This window comes from Myotis myotis, unplaced genomic scaffold (genome assembly GCF_014108235.1).
Source record: "Myotis myotis isolate mMyoMyo1 unplaced genomic scaffold, mMyoMyo1.p scaffold_m19_p_1, whole genome shotgun sequence".
NCBI lineage: Eukaryota > Metazoa > Chordata > Mammalia > Chiroptera > Vespertilionidae > Myotis > Myotis myotis.
The window spans coordinates 7402520-7423026 of NW_023416313.1; the positions used below are offsets into that span (position 1 = coordinate 7402520).

Here is a 20507-nt window from a genome sequence, read left to right on the forward strand (position 1 = left end):
TCCCCCATTTATTATTATGTAAATCCTTGCTGATGGGCTAGTCTGCCTGTTGCAGGGGGTCACCTGCCTAAGGGCTATGCTATGGGTGCATCCCAGATCAATAAAAGCTTGGTGAGGCCTGAGCAGGAAAGAAGTCCTTCGGGACCCCAATATTGCAAAATTATCTTGTGTCTTTTTCTCTCATTTGTTGTGTGGCTCCTCTTTCAGATACCGAGCCCTACTCCACGCAGAACGTGGAGGGAGTCTTACTCGACACCCTCCCCCACCCCAATGTGACAGTATTTGAAGATGGAAGCCTTTGGGAGATAATTAAGTGTAAATGAGTTCATGAGAATGGGGACTTCATAATGGAATTAGGGTCCTTGAGAAGAGGAGGAAAGATCAGAGTTCTCTCGCACCAAGTGAGTACACAGTGAGAAGGTAGTCATCTAAAAGCCAAGAAGAGAGCTCTCACCAGAGCATGGCAATACTGGTCCCAATCTCAGATATGCAGCCTACAAAACTGTGAGAAAATAAATGTCTGTTGCTTAAGCTATTAGTTTATGGTATTTTGTATGGCAGCTCGAGCAGATTAAGATTAAAATTGCCATATATAACTAGTATCATCCAAAATTACATACTATTATATACTTATTCTCTTTCCATGGAACATTTCAGAATACAATTTCAAAAACAGTCTGGGGAGATGCTGGGGTAAATAAATTGTGATAATATAAGTGCCCCAGGATGCCAGATTTTAGAGACATGACGAAAAGATAATCAGAATTTGATGGTGAAAAGTTTTAGGGAAGTAGAAGAGGAGGGAGTAAAAGTAATGACATATGTTTAAAGTCCTAAGATTCTGAGAGGACTATGGGATTATTAGGCAACTCAGGGAAAGTGGGGTTGAGGAAAAGTAGTTTTGCTTTAGAAATATTAAACCTGATGGGAACATGCTATCTCTAGAAAGTGAAATCCAGCAGGCACCAGAATGATGCCAGGAAAGGGGAGAGAGTAGATCTGTTCTGTAGGTTTTGTGAGTTGATGAATGATAACTCATGAAGGAGAATCCTACAGAGGGAGGAGAGTCCAGAGCTAAGTGAGGGACCCCCACAATGCTCTGACGGAGGTGGGCCATGCACACAGAGACCAAGAGTTGAGAAATAACTTCATAAGCCCAATAGCAGAGTTGAGACTGTAACTCAAACTGTTGACTTCTCGGTAACCTTACCACAGTGCCTATGAGTCACCCAGCCATTAACTGAATAGTAGTTCACGGGAGGGCAACCAACCACAATGACAATCTAATTGAAATCATGTTGCATGAAGAACAGTTGAAAGAGCCAGACACATTGAACTTGGAAAAAGGAAGATGAATTTGTGGGGGAAGAGGAAGTCTAAGCATTGCCTTCAGATATTGTAAAGACTCTTTTGTGTGAAAAATGGAGCAGGAATATTCACTGTTGCTCAGAAAGTTCTTCTGTGTTTTGTGAAGTTGCGGCTCCCTCTTTCCCTGGGAGCCACAAGCAGGAGTGGAGTAGCCATCTGTCTGGGCTGTGCAGATAGATTTTGAATAGAGTGAGAGAGTGAATAATAAAACTCACAAGTCTTCTTCCAAATCTAAGATCTGGAGATCTACTAATAGGTCATTACCTTTTCCAGTTTTGACTATTTTCAATAAGTTGATTTGTTTCCCTAAATTACCAAGAAAGTAAAAAAGGGCCTTCAGATCTTCTCAGCATGACCAAAATCCAAGAGAGGTGAACCAGAGACTGCAAACTTAAAGAAATGGCTTCTGCCCCTTTGCATCCTTGGTGCCCAACCGTGAGGAGCACACAGTAGGCATCTTTATACCATCTGAGAATTTAAAGGAGGGTCAATACTTTATGTGTGGCTTCACTTTGAAGGTGGATTGGATTATTTCCTGCCACTCTCAATAAAGAACATTTTATTTGATCTCTAAACATTGTTAAAAATTGAACTATAGTTGACATACAATATTATATTAGTTTCAGGTATACAAATTAGTGATTTGATATTTTTATATCTTTAATAACCTCTCCCAATAGGAGGATAAAGTTTCCCAACTAGGGTCATTTCTCCTTTGGCCTCTTTCTTGATGTTGTCACATGTTTGATAGAATTCAGAGAAGGCTGTGTTATAAATTCCAGATGAAGCCACCTGGGTTTCAGGATATAATTTGAAACTTGGCTGCTTCATGCATGCAAAGGAGAAGAAATAAAGTCAACTAGAAGAACACAAAGCTTAAAAATGAAAAATGTTCAAATTTAATCATTGCACTCAGAAAGGGGAAGTGCATATTTTCCAAGAAAAACAATCTGCTGTCCATAAGAGTTTAGAGTGTGTTTCAGAAGTAATCTGTAATAATCTCAAATTCAATGATGATAAGGTAAACTACACAGTGTAAGCATGTTCTCTTCATTTGGCATGGAGAACATGTTTTAACCACCTTTTAACTGTTCAGGTACTAGAACCACACAAATAGGCTTATATCCTAGCTTTGCTACTTACTGGCTGTGTGACCTTGAGCTAGTCCCTTAACCTCTCTGTGCTTCAGATTCCCCATCTGTAAAATGATGATAATGTTAGTGTCTACCTCATCGGATTTTTGAAAAGATAAGATAGTTAATATATTTATACAGCACATAAAATGGTGCCTAGTAAATAGTTCATGCTCAACAAATGTTTTTAATTATTATCATTGCTGCTTTAAACTGGTAGAAAAGAGTATGAACCCTTTAAAAGGGTTTGTGGAATGAAGGAAGCCACATTTCTAGTAGGAGGTGCCCGAAATACCTGCGGTAGAAACAAAATGTATGAACTAGAACCTTCTGTATCTGTGTTTAGAGCAGTTCAAAGCCAGTAGGAAAAACATACAGTCTGAATAGAGAACAATTTTTCGAAAAATTAGTGTTCAACTAGTATTAATGAGATGTTTACCCCGTTTGTACTGAGCAGCTTGGACCAGTCAATGTCAGGACCATGGCTTTCTTCTGCACACACAGTACAACAAACATTTGGGTAAGTGGAGTTTACACTCATTAAATGCTAAGCCAAGTGCTTCACTTGGACTTTGAAGTTTATAACTTCCTTTAGCCCCTGCTTTGCAGGTTGCTTGTAAAATTTGACAATAACCCATTGGACAATTTTCTTAATAAATGCATGTATTTTGAGAGATGGGTAATAAATTTTGCTTTCAAAATCTATTTCTGTCACTAAGATTTCCATGGTTTCAAATTTAGTTAGTCAGGTAGCACACAATTTATACACCTTAAATTTATAGAAGTACTCACAACTTTTTTTGCTACAGAACAAAAAGTTGGAATTTATGGTTAGTATAAAAATAACTACCATTTCTGAGCACTTATTGTGTCAGGTCTGTTCTGCATTCTTTCCATATAACTTAATCTTCCAATTATAGGTAGCTATCTATAGTGGAGTAATTGACTTAGCTGTGACAAATACACCCCCACACTCAGTGGAGGGACACAATATAAATTTATATATTAGTCAACAATGTCTGATTCTTATCCTTTAGGGTTTGGGGTTCTTTCTATTACGGGGCTCCAGCGCCTCTTTTGCTTCCTGCCACATGAACAGAGGAGAGAGACAGAATGTGAAGTGGGTATACCAGTTCTTCATCTCCTCAGCTCAGAATTAACCCTATGTAACTTCTGATTACATCCCATTGGCCAGAAATCAGTCACAAGGTCAAATGAACTGCAAGGGAAGCTGGGAAATGGTGGGGACAATGTAGACATCAGTAAACACTAAAACGCACCTGTCATAGTTTACCTTTCTGGCCACCAAATATCTATCTCCTTCCCTCTTTCCAAACACTGAGCACACTGATCCCTCCCCAAAGGAAATAATGTCAAATTCCATGCAGTGGCTGCGAGCAACTCAAAGTGCAGGAATTCTGGCTATGTGGGGTTTTCCTTGTAAGTCTGATTTGGCATCTCTTGACCCAGTGACCTATGAACTAGAAGGAAAATAAGGTATAAAGCAAAGGACAAGTCCCTCTCTCTCTCCCCCCCTCTCTCTCTCTCTCTCTCTCTCTCTCTCTCTCTCACACACACACACACACACACACAATATAAATGGTGCAACAGTGGTAAGATAACCACAAAAAAATTCCCATTCAGAAAATGAAAAGAAAGAATGAGAGCTACACAGCCACCATTGATTTCATGCAATGCTCCCGTTAAAAATTTAAAATTAGTATACATTATATTTTCATAAAAGGGGAAAATACCTAAACTGGTGTTATTGGTCTTATTTTAACCTTCATCCTGCTTGCCAATCACCATCCCCAGAAAGGTTGCTTGCTTTGCAGAATTCGTCCACGCAGCTGAATACATTTTCTGACATTTAGTTTGTAACTGGTGATACCAGTTTTACTGAAAGCACCCTTCCCTAACTGACATATCCATCTCTCTCTCTCTCTCTCTCTCTCTCTCTCTCTCTCTCTCTCTCTCTCCCTCCCTCCCTCCCTCCCTCACACACACACATACACACACACTTGTGAATTAAAATTATAGCCAACTTAAAGTGTGGTCAACTGAAATTGGTGATTTAAAATGTTTATAGTATATCTTCAAAAAAATTTTCAACTACAATCTACATTTAATACTATTCTGCATCCGTCTCAGATGCACAGCACAGTGGCCAGTCACACACTCTACAGTGTGGTCCGGTCCCCAACATACCAAGCAGCCACCTGGCCCCATACATAAGTCATTACCATATTATTGAATACCTTCACTATGCTGTAATTTACATTTCTGTGACTATTCTGTAACTACCAATTTGTAATTCTTAATTCCTTCATCTTTTCTACCCAGTCCCTCAACCTCCCTCCCCTCTGTCAAATGTTAACCTGTCCTGCTTTTTAATTTTATTCTTTAGGTTTCATATGTAAAGTGAAATCATATGGTATTTGTCTTTCTATATCTTAAATCAGGGATTGCTCAGTACATGATAAATAGTAAGTGCTCAATAAACACTTACTGAATGAATAAAACAGTGCATAGGTCCAGACCAATCAACTGTTTTGACGATCTTGGTTTTCAGATCTTGGTTCCCATCAGGCAAGGTTAATATGACAAAGCTTCTACAGATAGTAAAGGTCAGATAATGTATGCCCTTGTTAGACTTAATGAATGGTTATAATATAATGAAATCCCCTAAATGACTATAGAAAACATCTATTAAATAAATGAAACCATTTGGTGGAGAAAGTAAATGTTGACACAGGCACAATCTATTAGGTATTCTCACTGTGTAAATTTATGCAAACAAGTTATAGCACAAAAAGTCTCATTCATCAATTAAAAAGCTATAGATTATTTTTTACTGTGATTTCTGAAGTCACCCAAAGTAACTATTATTCTATGGCCAGAAGATAACACTTCTGATTGAAATGGTGCAAAGAGAAAGAATCTCACACCACAGGGAGGGGTCAGGTTTCAGACTTAATGTGCTGTGAAGGCAGAGACAAAGGTGGAGTTGATTTTTGCTCTGGCTTCTCCTGGGGAGATGTCTGGAGACACAAGCACACATAGTGTCCTAGACACGGATCCACCATGCTCCAGTTGTATGACTTCCGATGTGTTACTTCATTTCTGTAAGTGTTGGTTTCCTTAGTGATGAAATATTTAATGTAGGTATGTTAAAACAACCTATTTACATATACACAGAACACTGCATTTATTCAACACAGTAGAGGTGTACTGCCCTGTGGGAGGAGGAGGTTCTGGGTAGGGCGCTGGCTCCGCCCTCTGGGAAACTCCCTTTTCCATCATCTCTATGGCCACCAGGTCCTCCTCCTGAGAGGCTCCCCTGGCCCACCTCTGAGGTGCGTGTTGAGGAGCCGGCCCTTTGTGCAGCCAACGGTCCACTTCCTTAATCTAGAGGAAGACGTTATTTTCAGTCTTGAAAGACATATTTAGCACAGGCTTACAGTTATTTTAGCAATGTAAGTCCTGCCAAAAATTAGTAGGCTTCTGCAAGCCATCAAATGTAATTTAGACATATTTCTTCTAGGCTCATCTCATTCTTGAAAGACCTTGTCAAGTGCTGTTGATAGTAGCCAACACACACCACTATTTCTTCCCCATCCTCCTCTCTTAGACCTACAATGTTACGTGGCACATGTGGCCTTTCAAGTTGTCACAGATGTCAGTTTCACTGAATGTTTCACCATTGCAAAGCATGCTTTTCACCTTTCCAGCCTCTGGTCTCAGTTTCCTTAGCACTCACCTCCTATTAGGCCAGCGCCACTGAGTTGAAGTTAGTGTTAGAGCAGGATCCCATGTCCATGACCAATCACAATGTTCATCATGTGACTCATAAATAGGTCTTTCAAAATACCAGGTACACAATGAGGTGCTTAATTAATATTTGTTGAATAAATGCAATATTATGTATATATGTAAATAGGTTGTTTTAACATACCTACATTAAATCTTTCACTACTAAGGAAACCAACACTTACAGAAATGAAGTAACACATCGGAAGTCATACAACTGGAGCATGGTGGATCCGTGTCTAGGACACTATGTGTGCTTGTGTCTCCAGACATCTCCCCAGGAGAAGCCAGAGCAAAAATCAACTCCACCTTTGTCTCTGCCTTCACAGCACATTAAGTCTGAAACCTGACCCCTCCCTGTAGTGTGAGATTCTTTCTCTTTGCACTATTTCAATCAGAAGTGTTATCTTCTGGCCATAGAATAATAGTTACTTTGGGTGACTTCAGAAATCACAGTAAAAAATAATCTATAGCTTTTTAATTGATGAATGAGACTTTTTGTGCTATAACTTGTTTGCATAAATTTACACAGTGAGAATACCTAATAGATTGTGCCTGTGTCAACATTTACTTTCTCCACCAAATGGTTTCATTTATTTAATAGATGTTCTCTATAGTCATTTAGGGGATTTCATTATATTATAACCATTCATTAAGTCTAACAAGGGCATACATTATCTGACCTTTACTATCTGTAGAAGCTTTGTCATATTAACCTTGCCTGATGGGAACCAAGATCTGAAAACCAAGATCGTCAAAACAGTTGATTGGTCTGGACCTATGCACTGTTTTATTCATTCAGTAAGTGTTTATTGAGCACTTACTATTTATCATGTACTGAGCAATCCCTGATTTAAGATATAGAAAGACAAATACCATATGATTTCACTTTACATATGAAACCTAAAGAATAAAATTAAAAAGTAGAACAGATTAACATTTGACAGAGGGGAGAGAGGTTGGGGGACCGGGTAGAAAAGATGAAGGAATTAAGAATTACAAATTGGTAGTTACAGAATAGTCACAGAAATGTAAATTACAGCATAGTGAAGGTATTAAATAATATGGTAATGACTTATGTATGGGGCCAGGTGGCTGCTTGGTATGTCGGGGACCGGACCACACTGTAGAGTGTGTGACTGGCCACTGTGCTGTGCATCTGAGATGGATGCAGAATAGCATTGAATGTAGATTGTAGTTGAAAATTTTATTAAAAGACATACTATAAAAATTTTAAAACACCAATTTCAGTTGGCCACACTTTAAGTTGGCTATAATTTTAATTCACAAGTGTGTGTGTGTGTGAGAGAGAGAGAGAGGAGAGGGAGAGAGAGAGAGAGAGAGAGAGAGAGAGAGAGAGAGAGAGAGAGAGAGATGGATATGTCAGTTAGGGAAGGGTGCTTTCAGTAAAACTGGTAACACCAGTTACAAACTAAATGTCAGAAAATGTATTCAGCTGCGTGGACGAACTCTGCAAAGCAAGTAACCTTTCTGGGGATGGTGATTTGCAAACAGGATGAAGGTTAAAATAAGACCAATAATACCAGTTTAGGTATTTCCCCCTTTTATGAAAATATAATGTATACTAATTTTAAAATTTCAAACAGGAGCATTTCATGAAATCATTGTGATAGCGAAGAGCTGTTTTAACACAATTTCACCAGCATCATCGTTCCCTGAGTTGGGACGTAAACTTTCCTATGTACTTTTTGCTCCCAGTGAAGTGATGCCATTCATTCTCAAGGCACCACTTGAAAAGGCAACAGCAACTGGAAGTAACAGGGTAAGAAGATCCAAGGATAAAAGAGGGAAACAGAAGGGTTTAGACACCTGAAACCCTTGCTGCTCATTTGCCTCCATCTGGGTTTGTGGAGGAACGTCACCCACTTGTATTCATTCCTAACGAGAGTATATACTGAGCTCTTTGAAATGTGAGTATTATGGGAAGGATCGCAGTTGCTTTAAATTACAGGAGCTGGCAAGTGCCTGGGAGGAGCAGGAGGTTGTTTAAACTGAGGAAGACAGTTGCAAAACCTCCTACAACAGCATGAACTCCGAGCTTCAAACGCGTTCTCATGCTCAGACGAGCGCTTCATTTTTCATCAAGTTATTTTTTATATTGTTTTGAAGCAGCTTTGGATAATAAACACGTATGCTCTACATTTTTTTAATGGTTTCTAACTTCATGGGACAACCAAAGCCAGAAAGCTTCATGTTTAGGGGGAACGTGTGATGTCAGCAATGCCTAAACAAGGTAAGCTACCATCTTCACTGTGGCCTTTGTCAAAAATATTTATTAGAGGAACTTAAGACAGCTACTTATAAAGAAATGAGGGGCTTGTAGAAAGTATATCAATAAATGAATCAGAGGGTGGAAAACTCAGCGGTGGTGCTTTCTCCTACTTTCTATTCTGCTTGACGCACGAACCTCTGTGAAGTATCTTTTGACTGCATGAAAAATGCCATTTCCTTTAGAACCTGTGTGCGGCTCTTCAAAATATCTATTCTGGTGCACTTGGCATTTGCTAGTGTGGCGATGGGCTAACATACTGCCGAGGTCAGAGTATCTACATTTTCTCATTCGGTTATATGCAGCTCAACTTCCTGCACTATAATCTTGCTATTAACTCAGAAATCTTTCCCATGGACGTTTTTAATAACGTTCCAAAAATCCTCTAAATACGGTTTCTATGGCTTCTTATAAACTTGTTTTGCAGGATGTGTTTTCAAAAGTTAAATAAATCATTTGATTTTTCCCTTTGTAACCACATGGAGGAGGTTGCAGTTATTATGTCTTGGGGAGAAAAAAAGTTCAACTCCAAGTTTATTCAATCAAGTTGACTGACGGTGCTATTATCTGAATGGGGTGGCTTTGTCTTCTTGATTGTGCCTCAGAAGCAGGTAGCGAGCAGAGAGGAGAAACTGTTCTTTGTTTTGCCATGCGTTGACCAGATAAGTTTCTTGTGGTTTTAAGAGGAAGGGCACGTAAATGTGTGATGTGTTCTTTCAATTTCTCTGAAAAAGTATGTTATCAGTGTTCCCATCTTTTCGAGGCAGACTTCCAGGTGCAAAAAAAAAAACCCTAGATATTTGTGGAGGTCTGCAAATTCTTCCAGCAGGCTGCAATTTAGCAGAGCCCGTATTCATTCCTTTACGCACACATATGGACTCACAAGCAGAAACTCACAAGCAGCAACTTAAAAGCCCTGTGGGTTTGACCAAGCATTTGAGTGGCTTGGGACATCTAAGCAACCTCAGCCTGCAAACCCCGCCGATCTAGAAACACTGGCAGACACTCCTGTTAGGCCTGGGTGAGAACATGGATGCTCCCCCGGGGCGCTGGGCTTGGGTTGAGAAGGACTCTGTCTTTGCTGTAGCAACTGCTGTTCTGTAACTGGGATAGGTTCCCCTTCTGTGTTAAATTCTGATTACTTTTGGTGGATGATCGTGACTTCCCCTGCCTTTTGTAGTCTCCGTGAAAGGAAAGCGATAAGATAGAGAAAGGACGTTATTGTAGAAAAGGGAGAAGGCAGTTCCATCAGCTCATTGCGAGGTGGTCAAGAGCAACTGTGAGTTCCTTTCTCCATCCGTCATTGGTAATGGAGGAACTGAGGGACCCGTGCCTACCAGGTCCTTGTCCTTCTCCTGTCCGTATCTTCTCTCGTCTCCCTTTGTCTCTCTCCATGCCGGCCATACGGCATCAAGAGAGGCAGCAGTGGGTTGGACATTCGAGAGTAATATCATCTCCTCCTTCTCGTCCTCTCGGCCATTCCCAAGCCAGTTGAGGAAGCCCCCACCCCATTTGGAGGGGGTCTCCGGGACCCCACCCCATGACCTCATCACAGGCAGCTGGAGGGCTGGGATGGCCAGCGGTTACGTGGCGCCTGAGTGCGCCCTGGGGAAGGGTGCGGCCAAGAAAAGCGCACTGTGGCATGACGTGACTGCTGCGGAGCCCAGCGAGGACTTTCCATCCCGGGTTCCCACGGAGGCTGGCGGCCTCTCTGGAAGCCAGACCGGCCAGGCCCCGCCTCTGGGACCTTCAGAGGCCCCAATGAGGAAGAAAACAAAAGGCAATTAGAGTTGCTAATGAAACCCAAGCCAGCTGACTCATCTGAGGCGCAGCCACTGGGGGGTTAGGTGATGAAACCTGGACAGCGCCCTGGAAAGGACAGGTCAGGGTTGTCCCAAAAAGGACGGTGATGAGAGGGCCCATGCGACCTAATCATGTCTGTTCACCTCGAAGAGGCTGGGAGAGAGGACGGAGGGAGGAGAGTATTAACCGATGAGCTGCCAGGGAGTGTGGGAGCCATGCTGTCTGAACTGGAAAGGATTTTAGTTTAAACCCCTTAGTCCAGTGGTCAGCAAACTCATTAGTCAACAGAGCCAAATATCAACAGTACAATGATTGAAATTTCTTTTGAGAGCCAAATTTTTTAAACTTAAACTATATAAGTAGGTACATTGTTATTGACTTAATTAGGGCACTCCTAAGCTGGCCTTTGCTAAAAACATCCTCCAATCTGATTGAGGCACGTTCGCTGAGGTTGACCCCTTTCAACTCTCCCATCCACATTCATCTTGTATACTTGTTTCGTTCATCCTCTCTATATGTCCAAACCATCTCAACATATCTTCCTCAATCCTCGACACTACATCTTCTTTCACTCCACAGTGTTCCCTGTACGTGGGCGCCCGCACGTGGTATTTTGTGGAAGAGTCACACTCAAGGGGCCAAAGAGCTGCATGTGGCTCACGAGCTATGGTTTGCCGACCACTGCCTTAGCCCATCTTGCCTGCTACTGCCACACACCCCAGATCTGTGAACCAGGACCTGTGAACCATGACCAGGCTCAGGAATCACACCCTGGAGAGACTAGGAAAGAGATACCCTTACCTGGGTGTCCACTCTGTGCCAAAACCTCAACAAGGTTCTGAACTTGGCCCTTGACAGAGAGAAGGAAGGCACTCAACCCTGTAGGAAGTAGATGGAGAAGAGTTTAGAGAGAGGCTTTAGAAATCAGCCTGCTGACCTCAAAGACAGCTTCTCATAGCATGCTTTTGAATAGACCTTAGAGGAGGATTGAAATATTGTGAGAGAAGCAAGACGGGCAAGAAAGTGCAAGCAGAGGCCAGTGAGCAAAAGCACAGAGGTGGGAAACATGGCTGCTCCCATGAACCAAGCAGACTGAGGGAATCAAGACTCTACTTCCCAAAATGCATCCCAAGGCACACCCGTGGCCTGGGTCATTAGTGAGAGGATGACCAAAGGTGTGATGAGGAAAGCTGGGCACCTTGTGAAACAGAACTTAGGTCTGGGGTCACAGACATCCTACTTCAAACACAGCTCCACCTTTAACTGCCCTGAGTGCCCAGAACCATTCAAGCATCAGTTTCTTCATCTGTTAAACGAAGATAATAACTCTACCTATTCTTTTAGGGGCATCTTGAGGATTAAATTAGAAATTCATGCAAAGGGTCTGCTATCAGAGTATCTGGCATATAAGAGATCAATGAATATGAGCTCTTATTAGCTATTAAATGCTGCTTTCTTCACTGCAGGGCTTCTCACACATTTTAGCTTTTCATTTTATTTTTTGAATACTCTATTTGCAAGTATTTGTACTAATAAAAACATATTAATTTATAACCTTTTATTGACTACTTATTTTGCATCAAGCATTATTCTAGGCACTTTATTTGATAGTTTCATTTAAAATGCACAACCTATTGGTGATATTCTACTGTCATCTTTACTTTATAATTTGAGAAAATTGTAGTTCAGAAAGGTTAAATAATTTGCTCAAATTTATCTCAGTAACTTCATATGGAGCTCTAGTAATCAAAACTTTTTGATCGTCACACATGCTAGAAATTTTATCTGTTCTCCCATGTTTTTGTTTTTTAATGTGTCCTCTATCTCTTTAGGAGTGGGTCATTAGAATCTAATGTTTCACAAACACAGTAGAACATGAAACCAATTTTTCCCAAGGAGTGGCACACAGCACATGGAATGTGGAATGTGTGCTGAAAAATGGTGAGATTGAGTTCAAGAAACATGGCCTTCAAGAGTGTGAAGTTTCCCAAGATTTAATTAAAATTTATTAATCTCCATGAGCCACTTCATGAATTGACTTTCCAGATTTCTCTGAAACAGGAGCCCAGCAACTAGGATTCTCATATCTAAGCAAAATTAACTTTTAAAAATATTGCCAATTTTTAGAAGAAATAATGAGAGGGAAGCAAATTCTCATTAGCAGTTTCACACCCGAAAGGTCAGCCTTCGCTTATGGTTCAGAGGCCTGCTGTATAGAGGGCATTGCAAAGGACGTCAGAATAAAACATGATCCCACCTTCAAGGAGTTATCATTCCAATGGGGAAAATAAAACACGTGTTCCAACATGTAAAATGCAAAATCAGATTTACAAGAAAGAATATAAGAGAGGCTCAAGGTGAGTGGGAATTCAGAGAAAAGGAGACCTCGGGTCCATGGAAAAAATCAGAGTAATGTGTAACATTCTTTGCTATTTACCATGTACAAGGAACTGTGCTAAGTACTTTACAACATGACTAACCCATGTGTACTTTACAAGGCTGCAAGGTGGGTGTTAACTTACCCATTTCACAGATGAGAAAACTGAGCCCTAAAGAAATGCAGTAACCACCTGAAGTCTTTTAAGAAGTAAGTCGATGAGTATGATCTCAAACTCGGGTCCATCTGATGCTCAGGGAAGACTCCTCAGAGGAGGTCACATGCAATCTGACCTTGACAGATGGATAAGGATTGGTGGTAGGAGCATTCCAGGCAGTGAGAAAATATTAGGAAAACCATGAAAGATACCAGAGTTGAGAGGAACAGGAAAGCTTCCCTGGCAGAACAAGTACAGCATGGAGAGCAAAGGTAATAAGCTCAAAAGGCTTGATTGGGGGAGCAGTGGCAGGGGGGTGGGGGGTAGTTGATTGAAATCATGTCATAAGGAAGCCTTGAATGCCAAACCACAAAATTTGGATTTTTTTAAAGCTGTGATTATTGAAGTTTGTAAACAAGAAAGTAACGCCCTAGCAGTTCAGTAGTAAAATGATTTAAGATGATTAATCAGTATTTAGAAGGGACAGAGACTAAACCTCCAGTTAGGAAGTGATATTTGTCCAGGTTTTTATTCACATGGCAATTAAGGGATGGAGATAAATATTGGGCCCAGTCTCCTAAACCTGCTACACCAAGACCCTGACCATCACAGTGGTCTTTCAAACAACAACTTTGAGGTCATGCTCAAGTTGATTTGACCCTGGGAAATAAGAGGGGTTGGGGAATGGAAGGGACAGGAGGAGCTAGCTGTCCTCCAGGGGCCTTCTCAGCTCCCAGACTCCATGAAGACAAACCTGTGAGCAATTTTATGGAAATCATTAACTCTACAGTTTCTTATTCCATCACCAGTTTCTGGACTTCTCCTTCATATCAAGTGGGCATATTTCCAAAAACACATTAGCGTCTATAAAATTTTATGAGTTTACAGCTATGGCAATTAGAAATTGTGATATTGGCATGCAGTGATAGAGAGTGTATTTTAATATATCCCTTCAGGAGAAATTCTTATCCATCAATCTGCCTGGCTGCCTTTTGCATCTTTCAACTGTCTGCCTCTTTTGACTGAGAATTCTTACACACCATGGAGGGTCTTGCCAGGCTCTGAGTTATTTATGAGGTGTCATATGACATCCTCCAGCTCCCAAATAGGTGGAAAGCTTCTAAAGAGTAGACATGAATTAATCTTTAGCTCTCCAATGGCTTACAGCTATAGCAAGTGCCAATCTAATAACACGGGTCTGTAAGAAATGTCACTTTTCTTTCTTTTCTTTCACTCAACTTGACTTGATTCAGATTCCAAGAGTCTATGTCTACAGGAAACGCAGTTTTAGAAATGATTAGGCTCTTACCCCCACCACCGCCAACACCAGTGAGATCTTCCTTCACCACCTTTGACAGTTCTTATAAATTGCCTGTCCCTGATGTCTGTGGAATCTCCTGTTTAGGATCTGAGAATCACCATCCAGGCCAGGCACCCTGTGTCTGAGCCACACAGGGAGTGTTTCTGCCGGGGTGTTATCCTGAATCTACTAGGATTCAGGAATCTGGAGAAGGGGCTGCGAGTAAATTAAATAAACTAGACATGAAATATAAATTTGGGAGGCATTTTGGGGGAGCCAGGGAAGGCTTAGCTTGAGACGCTGAGCTCTCTGAATCTCTGGACCCCTCGCTTTTTATTAACACACTAGAGGTCCGGTACATGAAATTCATGCACGGGGCGGTAGGGGGGGGGGGGGGCGGGGGGCGGGGTTGTCTCTCAGCCCAGCCTGCACCCTCTCCAATCTGGGATCCCTCTCACAATCCAGGACTGCTAGCTCCCAACCGCTCGCCTGCCTGCCTGCCTGATTGCCCCTAACTGCTTCTTCCTGCCAGCCTGATTGCCCCTAACTGCCCTCCTCTGCTGGCCTGGTCATCACTAACTGCCCTCCCCTGCCAGCCTGGTCACCCCTAACTGCCCTCCCCTGCAGGTCTGATCACTCCCAACTGCCCTCCCTTGCAGGCCTGGTCCCTCCCAACTGCCCTCTCTTGCTGGCCTGATTGCCCACAACTGCCTTCCCCTCCTGGCCATCTTGTGGCAGCCATCTTGTTTCCACATGGGGGTGGCCATCTTGTGTGTTGGAGTGATGGTCAATTTGCATATTACCTCTTTATTATATAGGATTTTGCCCTATAGCAAAGCAGATATACATATCAAAGGTAAGGCTTGGTAAACAGTAAGATTATCAGATTGGGGAAATTGCCCTCAGCTGTCTGGCAGCAGGCAATAATATATGCAGACTTTCAGCCCTGCTAAAAGAGTCCATTAAACCTTTTGAGGACTTCTCACATTTATTATGACCCTGCTGGAATTAGCTTCCAGCATGTTTCCATTTCTCCCAAGTGCACTGATCGCCGACCACCAATCACTGCAGGTCTGGTGGGAAACGTCCCATCAGAGATCTCTTATTCCCCCTCTTCCATGGACTCATGGACTTGAACTTTCAGGGGGAAAAAAAAAGGGAAATGTGTTTTCAAGAAACTTCTGCTTCCTGGTCTGCACAACTCTGAAACATATACACACAAGGGATCAGACAACATTCTTGGAAGCATTTGGGGATGAAGAACACACAAAGTTATCTCTCACACACCCAGTAGGTATTCAATAATTGTCAGTGAAAGGTGGGCCCCAGTAACTGATGAAATGGCTCCTCCAAAGTTGCTCAGTTGGCCAGAGGAAGTGTTTTATGACCAGCTTAATAGACTATTTTTATTAAGCACCTAGCCTGTGCCAATATTTCATGTATACTTGCTCCATATCACCATTTTGTAGATGAGAAGTGGTGAGTAACTTACCTAAGATCTGACAAGTGCTAGGAGATGGAGCATGTATTTAAACTCAAAGTGTCCCAGTCTCAATAACCCACACTCTTTCCACCTGCCACATGGACCCTGGAAGGATTCCTTACTTTCTGCCTAGCAGTCCAGAGGTCTTGACTAGTCTTTCAGTTCTACATAGAGATTTTTTTCACTATGAACATAGTGTGCCTCTGCTCTGTATCATAATAATCCCATAGGATGGTTTATTACCCCATCTTATCATTCATCTGGAAGGGAGCAGGGAGGAAGATTTAATCCTATTTAAAAGAGGAGAGCGAGGTAAAGTGACTTGTCCAAGGCCACAGAGCTAGACAGGAGCTCAAATGCCAACACGTTTGTCTGTTTGTCTGTCTCTGCCTCAAAATCAAGAGGATGGAGTTAGTCCTAATTAATGAAAGACTAATTATAGAATAGTATTAAATATTTGCATTTTCAGAGCCTTTTCTACAAATAACAGCAAAACAGAGCTCATGTAGCTGCCCTAAAATGCCCCCTACAAAGTGTACTCTACCAGCATTTGAGAGTTTTCACTAAGACATTCTTGGTATCCTTGCCAGTTGCTAACATTCCTGAAACAGCTTATTCTCTTAAATTGGTCAAGTGATTTTTATTTCAGTTTCATTTTTGGACCATTAATTTTTTTTTTAGAAAATAAAATGTTATTGGATTTATTGGGGTGACATTTAATAAAAGCATACCATTTTCAGGTGTTCAATTCTACTAGTATGATACATCATCTGTTATTATATTGTGTGTTCATCACCCCAAGTCAAGTCTCCTTCCATCACCTCTCTTTCCTCTTTTAAATAGGATTAAGTCTCCCTCCATACTACCTCCCAGATGAATGATAAGATGGGGTAATAAACCATCCTATTCTACCTCCCTCTACCCCCTTTCCTTCTGGTAATCACTAGACTGTTGTCTGTCTGTGAGGGATTTTTTTCTTTCCTTGTTTAATCCCATCACCTTTTTCACCAAGCCCCCCTACCTCCTCTCCTCTGACAGTTGTCAGTCTGTTTTCTGTATCTGTATGTTTCTATTTTGTTAGTTTATTTTGTACATTAGATTCCACATTAAAGTGAGATCATATTATATTTGTCTTGTTCTGACTGACTTATCTCACTTAGCATAATCCATGCTGTTTCAAAAAGCTGTGGTACATTTACACAATGGAATACTACTCAGCCATAAAAAGTCGGAAATCTTACCTTTTGTGACAAAAATAAATTTATGAAGTAATAATTTGTATCCCATTTCACTCTAAAATCTAATTTGACATCAATAGAATTCTAGTTAAGGGATTGGATTCTTTAAATTTATCAACCCATTTTACCTATGATATAAATATCATAGGTATTTATATCAATTTCTCAGATCATTAACATCTTCTCTTTTCCTTCACAACTGAAACCATATTCCTTGGCATGGTCTTCAGGTGACTTTGAAAATCTGTCTCGTCAGAGCCCTCTTTGTCCATCTTTACCCCTATAGTCATCCTCCATATACCATAGACTCATGCATTCCAAATACCACAGATTGGGTGGCTTAAACAACATATACTAATTTTCTCACAGTTCCAGAGGCTAGAAGTCCAAGACCAGTGATGGCGAACCTTATGACACTCGTGTCAGAGGTGACACGCGAACTCATTTTTTTTGTTGATTTTTCTTTGTTAAATGGCATTTAAGTATATAAAATAAATATCAAAAATATAAATCTTCGTTTTACTATGGTTGCAAATATCAAAAAATTTCTATATGTGACACGGCATCAGAGTTAAGTTAGGGTTTTTCAAAATGCTGACATGCCGAGCTCAAAAGGTTTGCCATCACTGTCCAAGACTAAGGTGTTGATTGATTTGGTTCTTTCCAAGGCCATTCCCCTTAGTGTGTGTAGATGGTTGCCTTCTTGCTGTGTCCTCACATGGCCTTTTCTCTTGCAGACACCCTGGTTTCTCCTTGTGTGTCAAAATCTCTTCTTATAAGGGCACCAGTCTAATTGGATTAGGGCCCACCCTCAGGGCCTCACTTTAACTTCATCACCTCTTTAAAGGCCTTATCTTCAAACGTAGTCATATGCTGAAGTACTAAAACTTTGAACTTGGCGGCTGGGGGACATAATTCAACCCAGAACAGTGCAATACCTATGCACAGTGACCTCCGCACAGTTTCTTGGGCATCTTTTCTCTGTGTAACCCAGGTCTAAAGAATCAAGTCTATTCCTTTGCCTTTATATGAATTACACTGAACTATATAAAACTGCTGACCTTCAACCATTTTATTACCTACAAAATGGCAATTTTATGTGATTCCAATATAGTGTGGATATTTCACAAAAACTCTCATTTCCTGAAGACAACTTATATGACAGGCCCTTAAAATGTCACAGAAATTGTTGATCATATTCATGTTTGTCCCTGACGCTGAGATGGGATGCTATTCAAACAGGCTTTTATTTTTTTTAATATATTTTATTGATTTTTTTATAGAGAGGAAAAGAGAGGGATAGAGAGTTAGAAACATCGATGAGAGAGAAACATCAATCAGCTGCCTCCTGCACGCCTCCCACTGGGGATGTGCCTGCAACCAAGGTACATGCCCTTGACCAGAATCGAACCTGGGACCCTTCAGTCCGCAGGCTAACGCTCTATCCACTGAGCCAAACCGGTTAGGGCGAAAAAGGCTTGTAGAATTTATCTACATGTCAGATCTCACATCCAGCCTCAATGCCAACAGTACTAAAATGCTCATACTGATCAAGGTAACCTCTTCCATTAAAACAGCACTGGCCATCAGAATCTTGCCATTCTTAATGTCTTTCCATTGGTCCTTATTCTTCTTTCAAAGGTAGCATGAAGTCCATCTCTTTTTTCTTGTGTTTTAAATATTAGAAGACTGTCACCCTCTACCCTCCCAAAGCCCCCCAGGGTCTCCCTGCACTGGCAGGGAGGAATTTTCCCTGGGTACCGTGTGGTCCACCAAGAATAGCCAGACCCTTCTTGAAATGGACATCAGACCTGGACACCAGATTCCAGATGATTTCACCACTACTGCTTATTCCATGTCAGTTTCCTGGGATGAATAGTAACACCCTTATTGAGAAAGAATCTGAACCCAACCTCTGGTTAGTAGAAAAGAAGGTAGAGTTCAATTAGTGATACCTAAGGAAAACCAGGTCTTTTCCAGGGTTGCTCTCACTGCTAATCTGGATTCTGTCTGACACCCAGACTACAGGGAAACTATTATTCTCTCTGATTTAAGTACTTCTTTTCCCTTAATGCGAACTTTTCATTGCCAGTAAGCTCATCTCATAAAAAGGCCAACTAAGACACTCAGATTTTTAAAACAAGACTTAGTTACAACGAAGCCTATTTTCACCCATGCTATGATGCTGCTTTTCTTTGTAATTAACTAAAAAGAAAGAAGAATCTGGAATTATGATCTATTTGTGTGCCAGTTCCAACCCTAACCCTTCCTGGCTGTATGAGTGTGGGAAAGTTATTTGAATTCTCTGAGCCTTTGGAGTCCATCATTGAAATGGGAATGATTTGTTCCTAGTGCAGTGGACACATTGGTAACATTTATTTTATTGTTATTAATCCTCACCTGAGGATATTTTCCATTGATTTTTAGGTAGAGTGGAAGAGAGAGGGAATGACAAAGAGAAACATTAATGTGAGAGAAACACATCGATTGGTTGCCTCCAACATTAGCCCCGACCTGGGCCAAGGCACAGGAGGAGCCTGCAAATAATGTGTGTGCCCTTGACCAGATTGAACCTGGGACCCTTTGTTCTGCAGGCTGATGCTCTATCCACTGAGCCAAACCATCTAGGGCCCCATTGGTAGTATTACTGAGCCAAACCATTGGTATTAAATGAGATACTAGGTAAGATAAAACATGCAGTCCAGAAGGTAAAATACACATGCCAGTTGTGAAGGACCTGATGTTTTTGGACAGCCAGCTAATATTTCCATAGACCTCTTTGTTTTAGATGTGGTCGGCAAACTGCGGCTCGCGAGCCACATGGGGCTCTTTGGCCCCTTGAGTGTGGCTCTTCCTAAGCCTTAGAAGTATCCTAATTAAGTTGATAACAATGCACCTACCTATAGAGTTTAAGTTTAAAAAATTTGGCTCTCAAAAGAAATTTCAATCATTGTACTGTTGACATTTGGCTCTGTTGGCTAATGAGTTTGCCGACCACTGTTTTAGGGGATTTCTTCTCACTGGACAAATTGACATCTGGTAGATGATTTAAAAGAAAAGCACAAGCAAGAGAAAAGAACACACATAGATGCTCAGGGAAGGGACTTGCATGTGAATGTAAACAAATCCAAGGAAACGATTTCATCCCATATGGAATTGTTTCTGTGATGCCTCAAAGGAGTGACAAGCAAATTCCATAATGGCTTTCCCTGGTTTACTTTAATTATCCTGGGCCTCAGATGTTGGATTTGAGATGATTTTGCTTGCCATTTGCTAACTCAAATCTACATTGCTGTTTTAATGCTAATGCCTCTAAATGTATATAGCCATTTCTCAGGGTACATCATCAGCAACACCATAGATCCAGGCTATAACTCTCATCCTATAGGACCTAACAGGATCCTATAGGACCTAACAGGGTGTGGCTGAGACCCTGGGGGCCTGGGGTAGAGTGTTCCACCTCAAGTGGCCATCAGCACTTGCTCCAGTGAGTGCTGTCCAGGGAAATGTGGCCCAATAGTGTCGTATCTTAAGATTTTGAAATAAAA

General features: G+C 41.3%; 1 protein-coding gene across 1 annotated transcript in view; it reads left to right on the forward strand.

The window, feature by feature from the left end:
• Positions 1-8153: 8153 nt before the first annotated feature.
• Positions 8154-20507, forward strand: part of C1QTNF7 (C1q and TNF related 7) — a 95791-nt gene continuing 83437 nt past the window's right edge. The window contains exon 1 of the mRNA XM_036329114.1: positions 8154-8565. Coding sequence (XP_036185007.1) covers positions 8544-8565 — 22 coding nt within the window. The 5' untranslated portion in view covers positions 8154-8543. The remainder of the gene's footprint in view (positions 8566-20507) is intronic.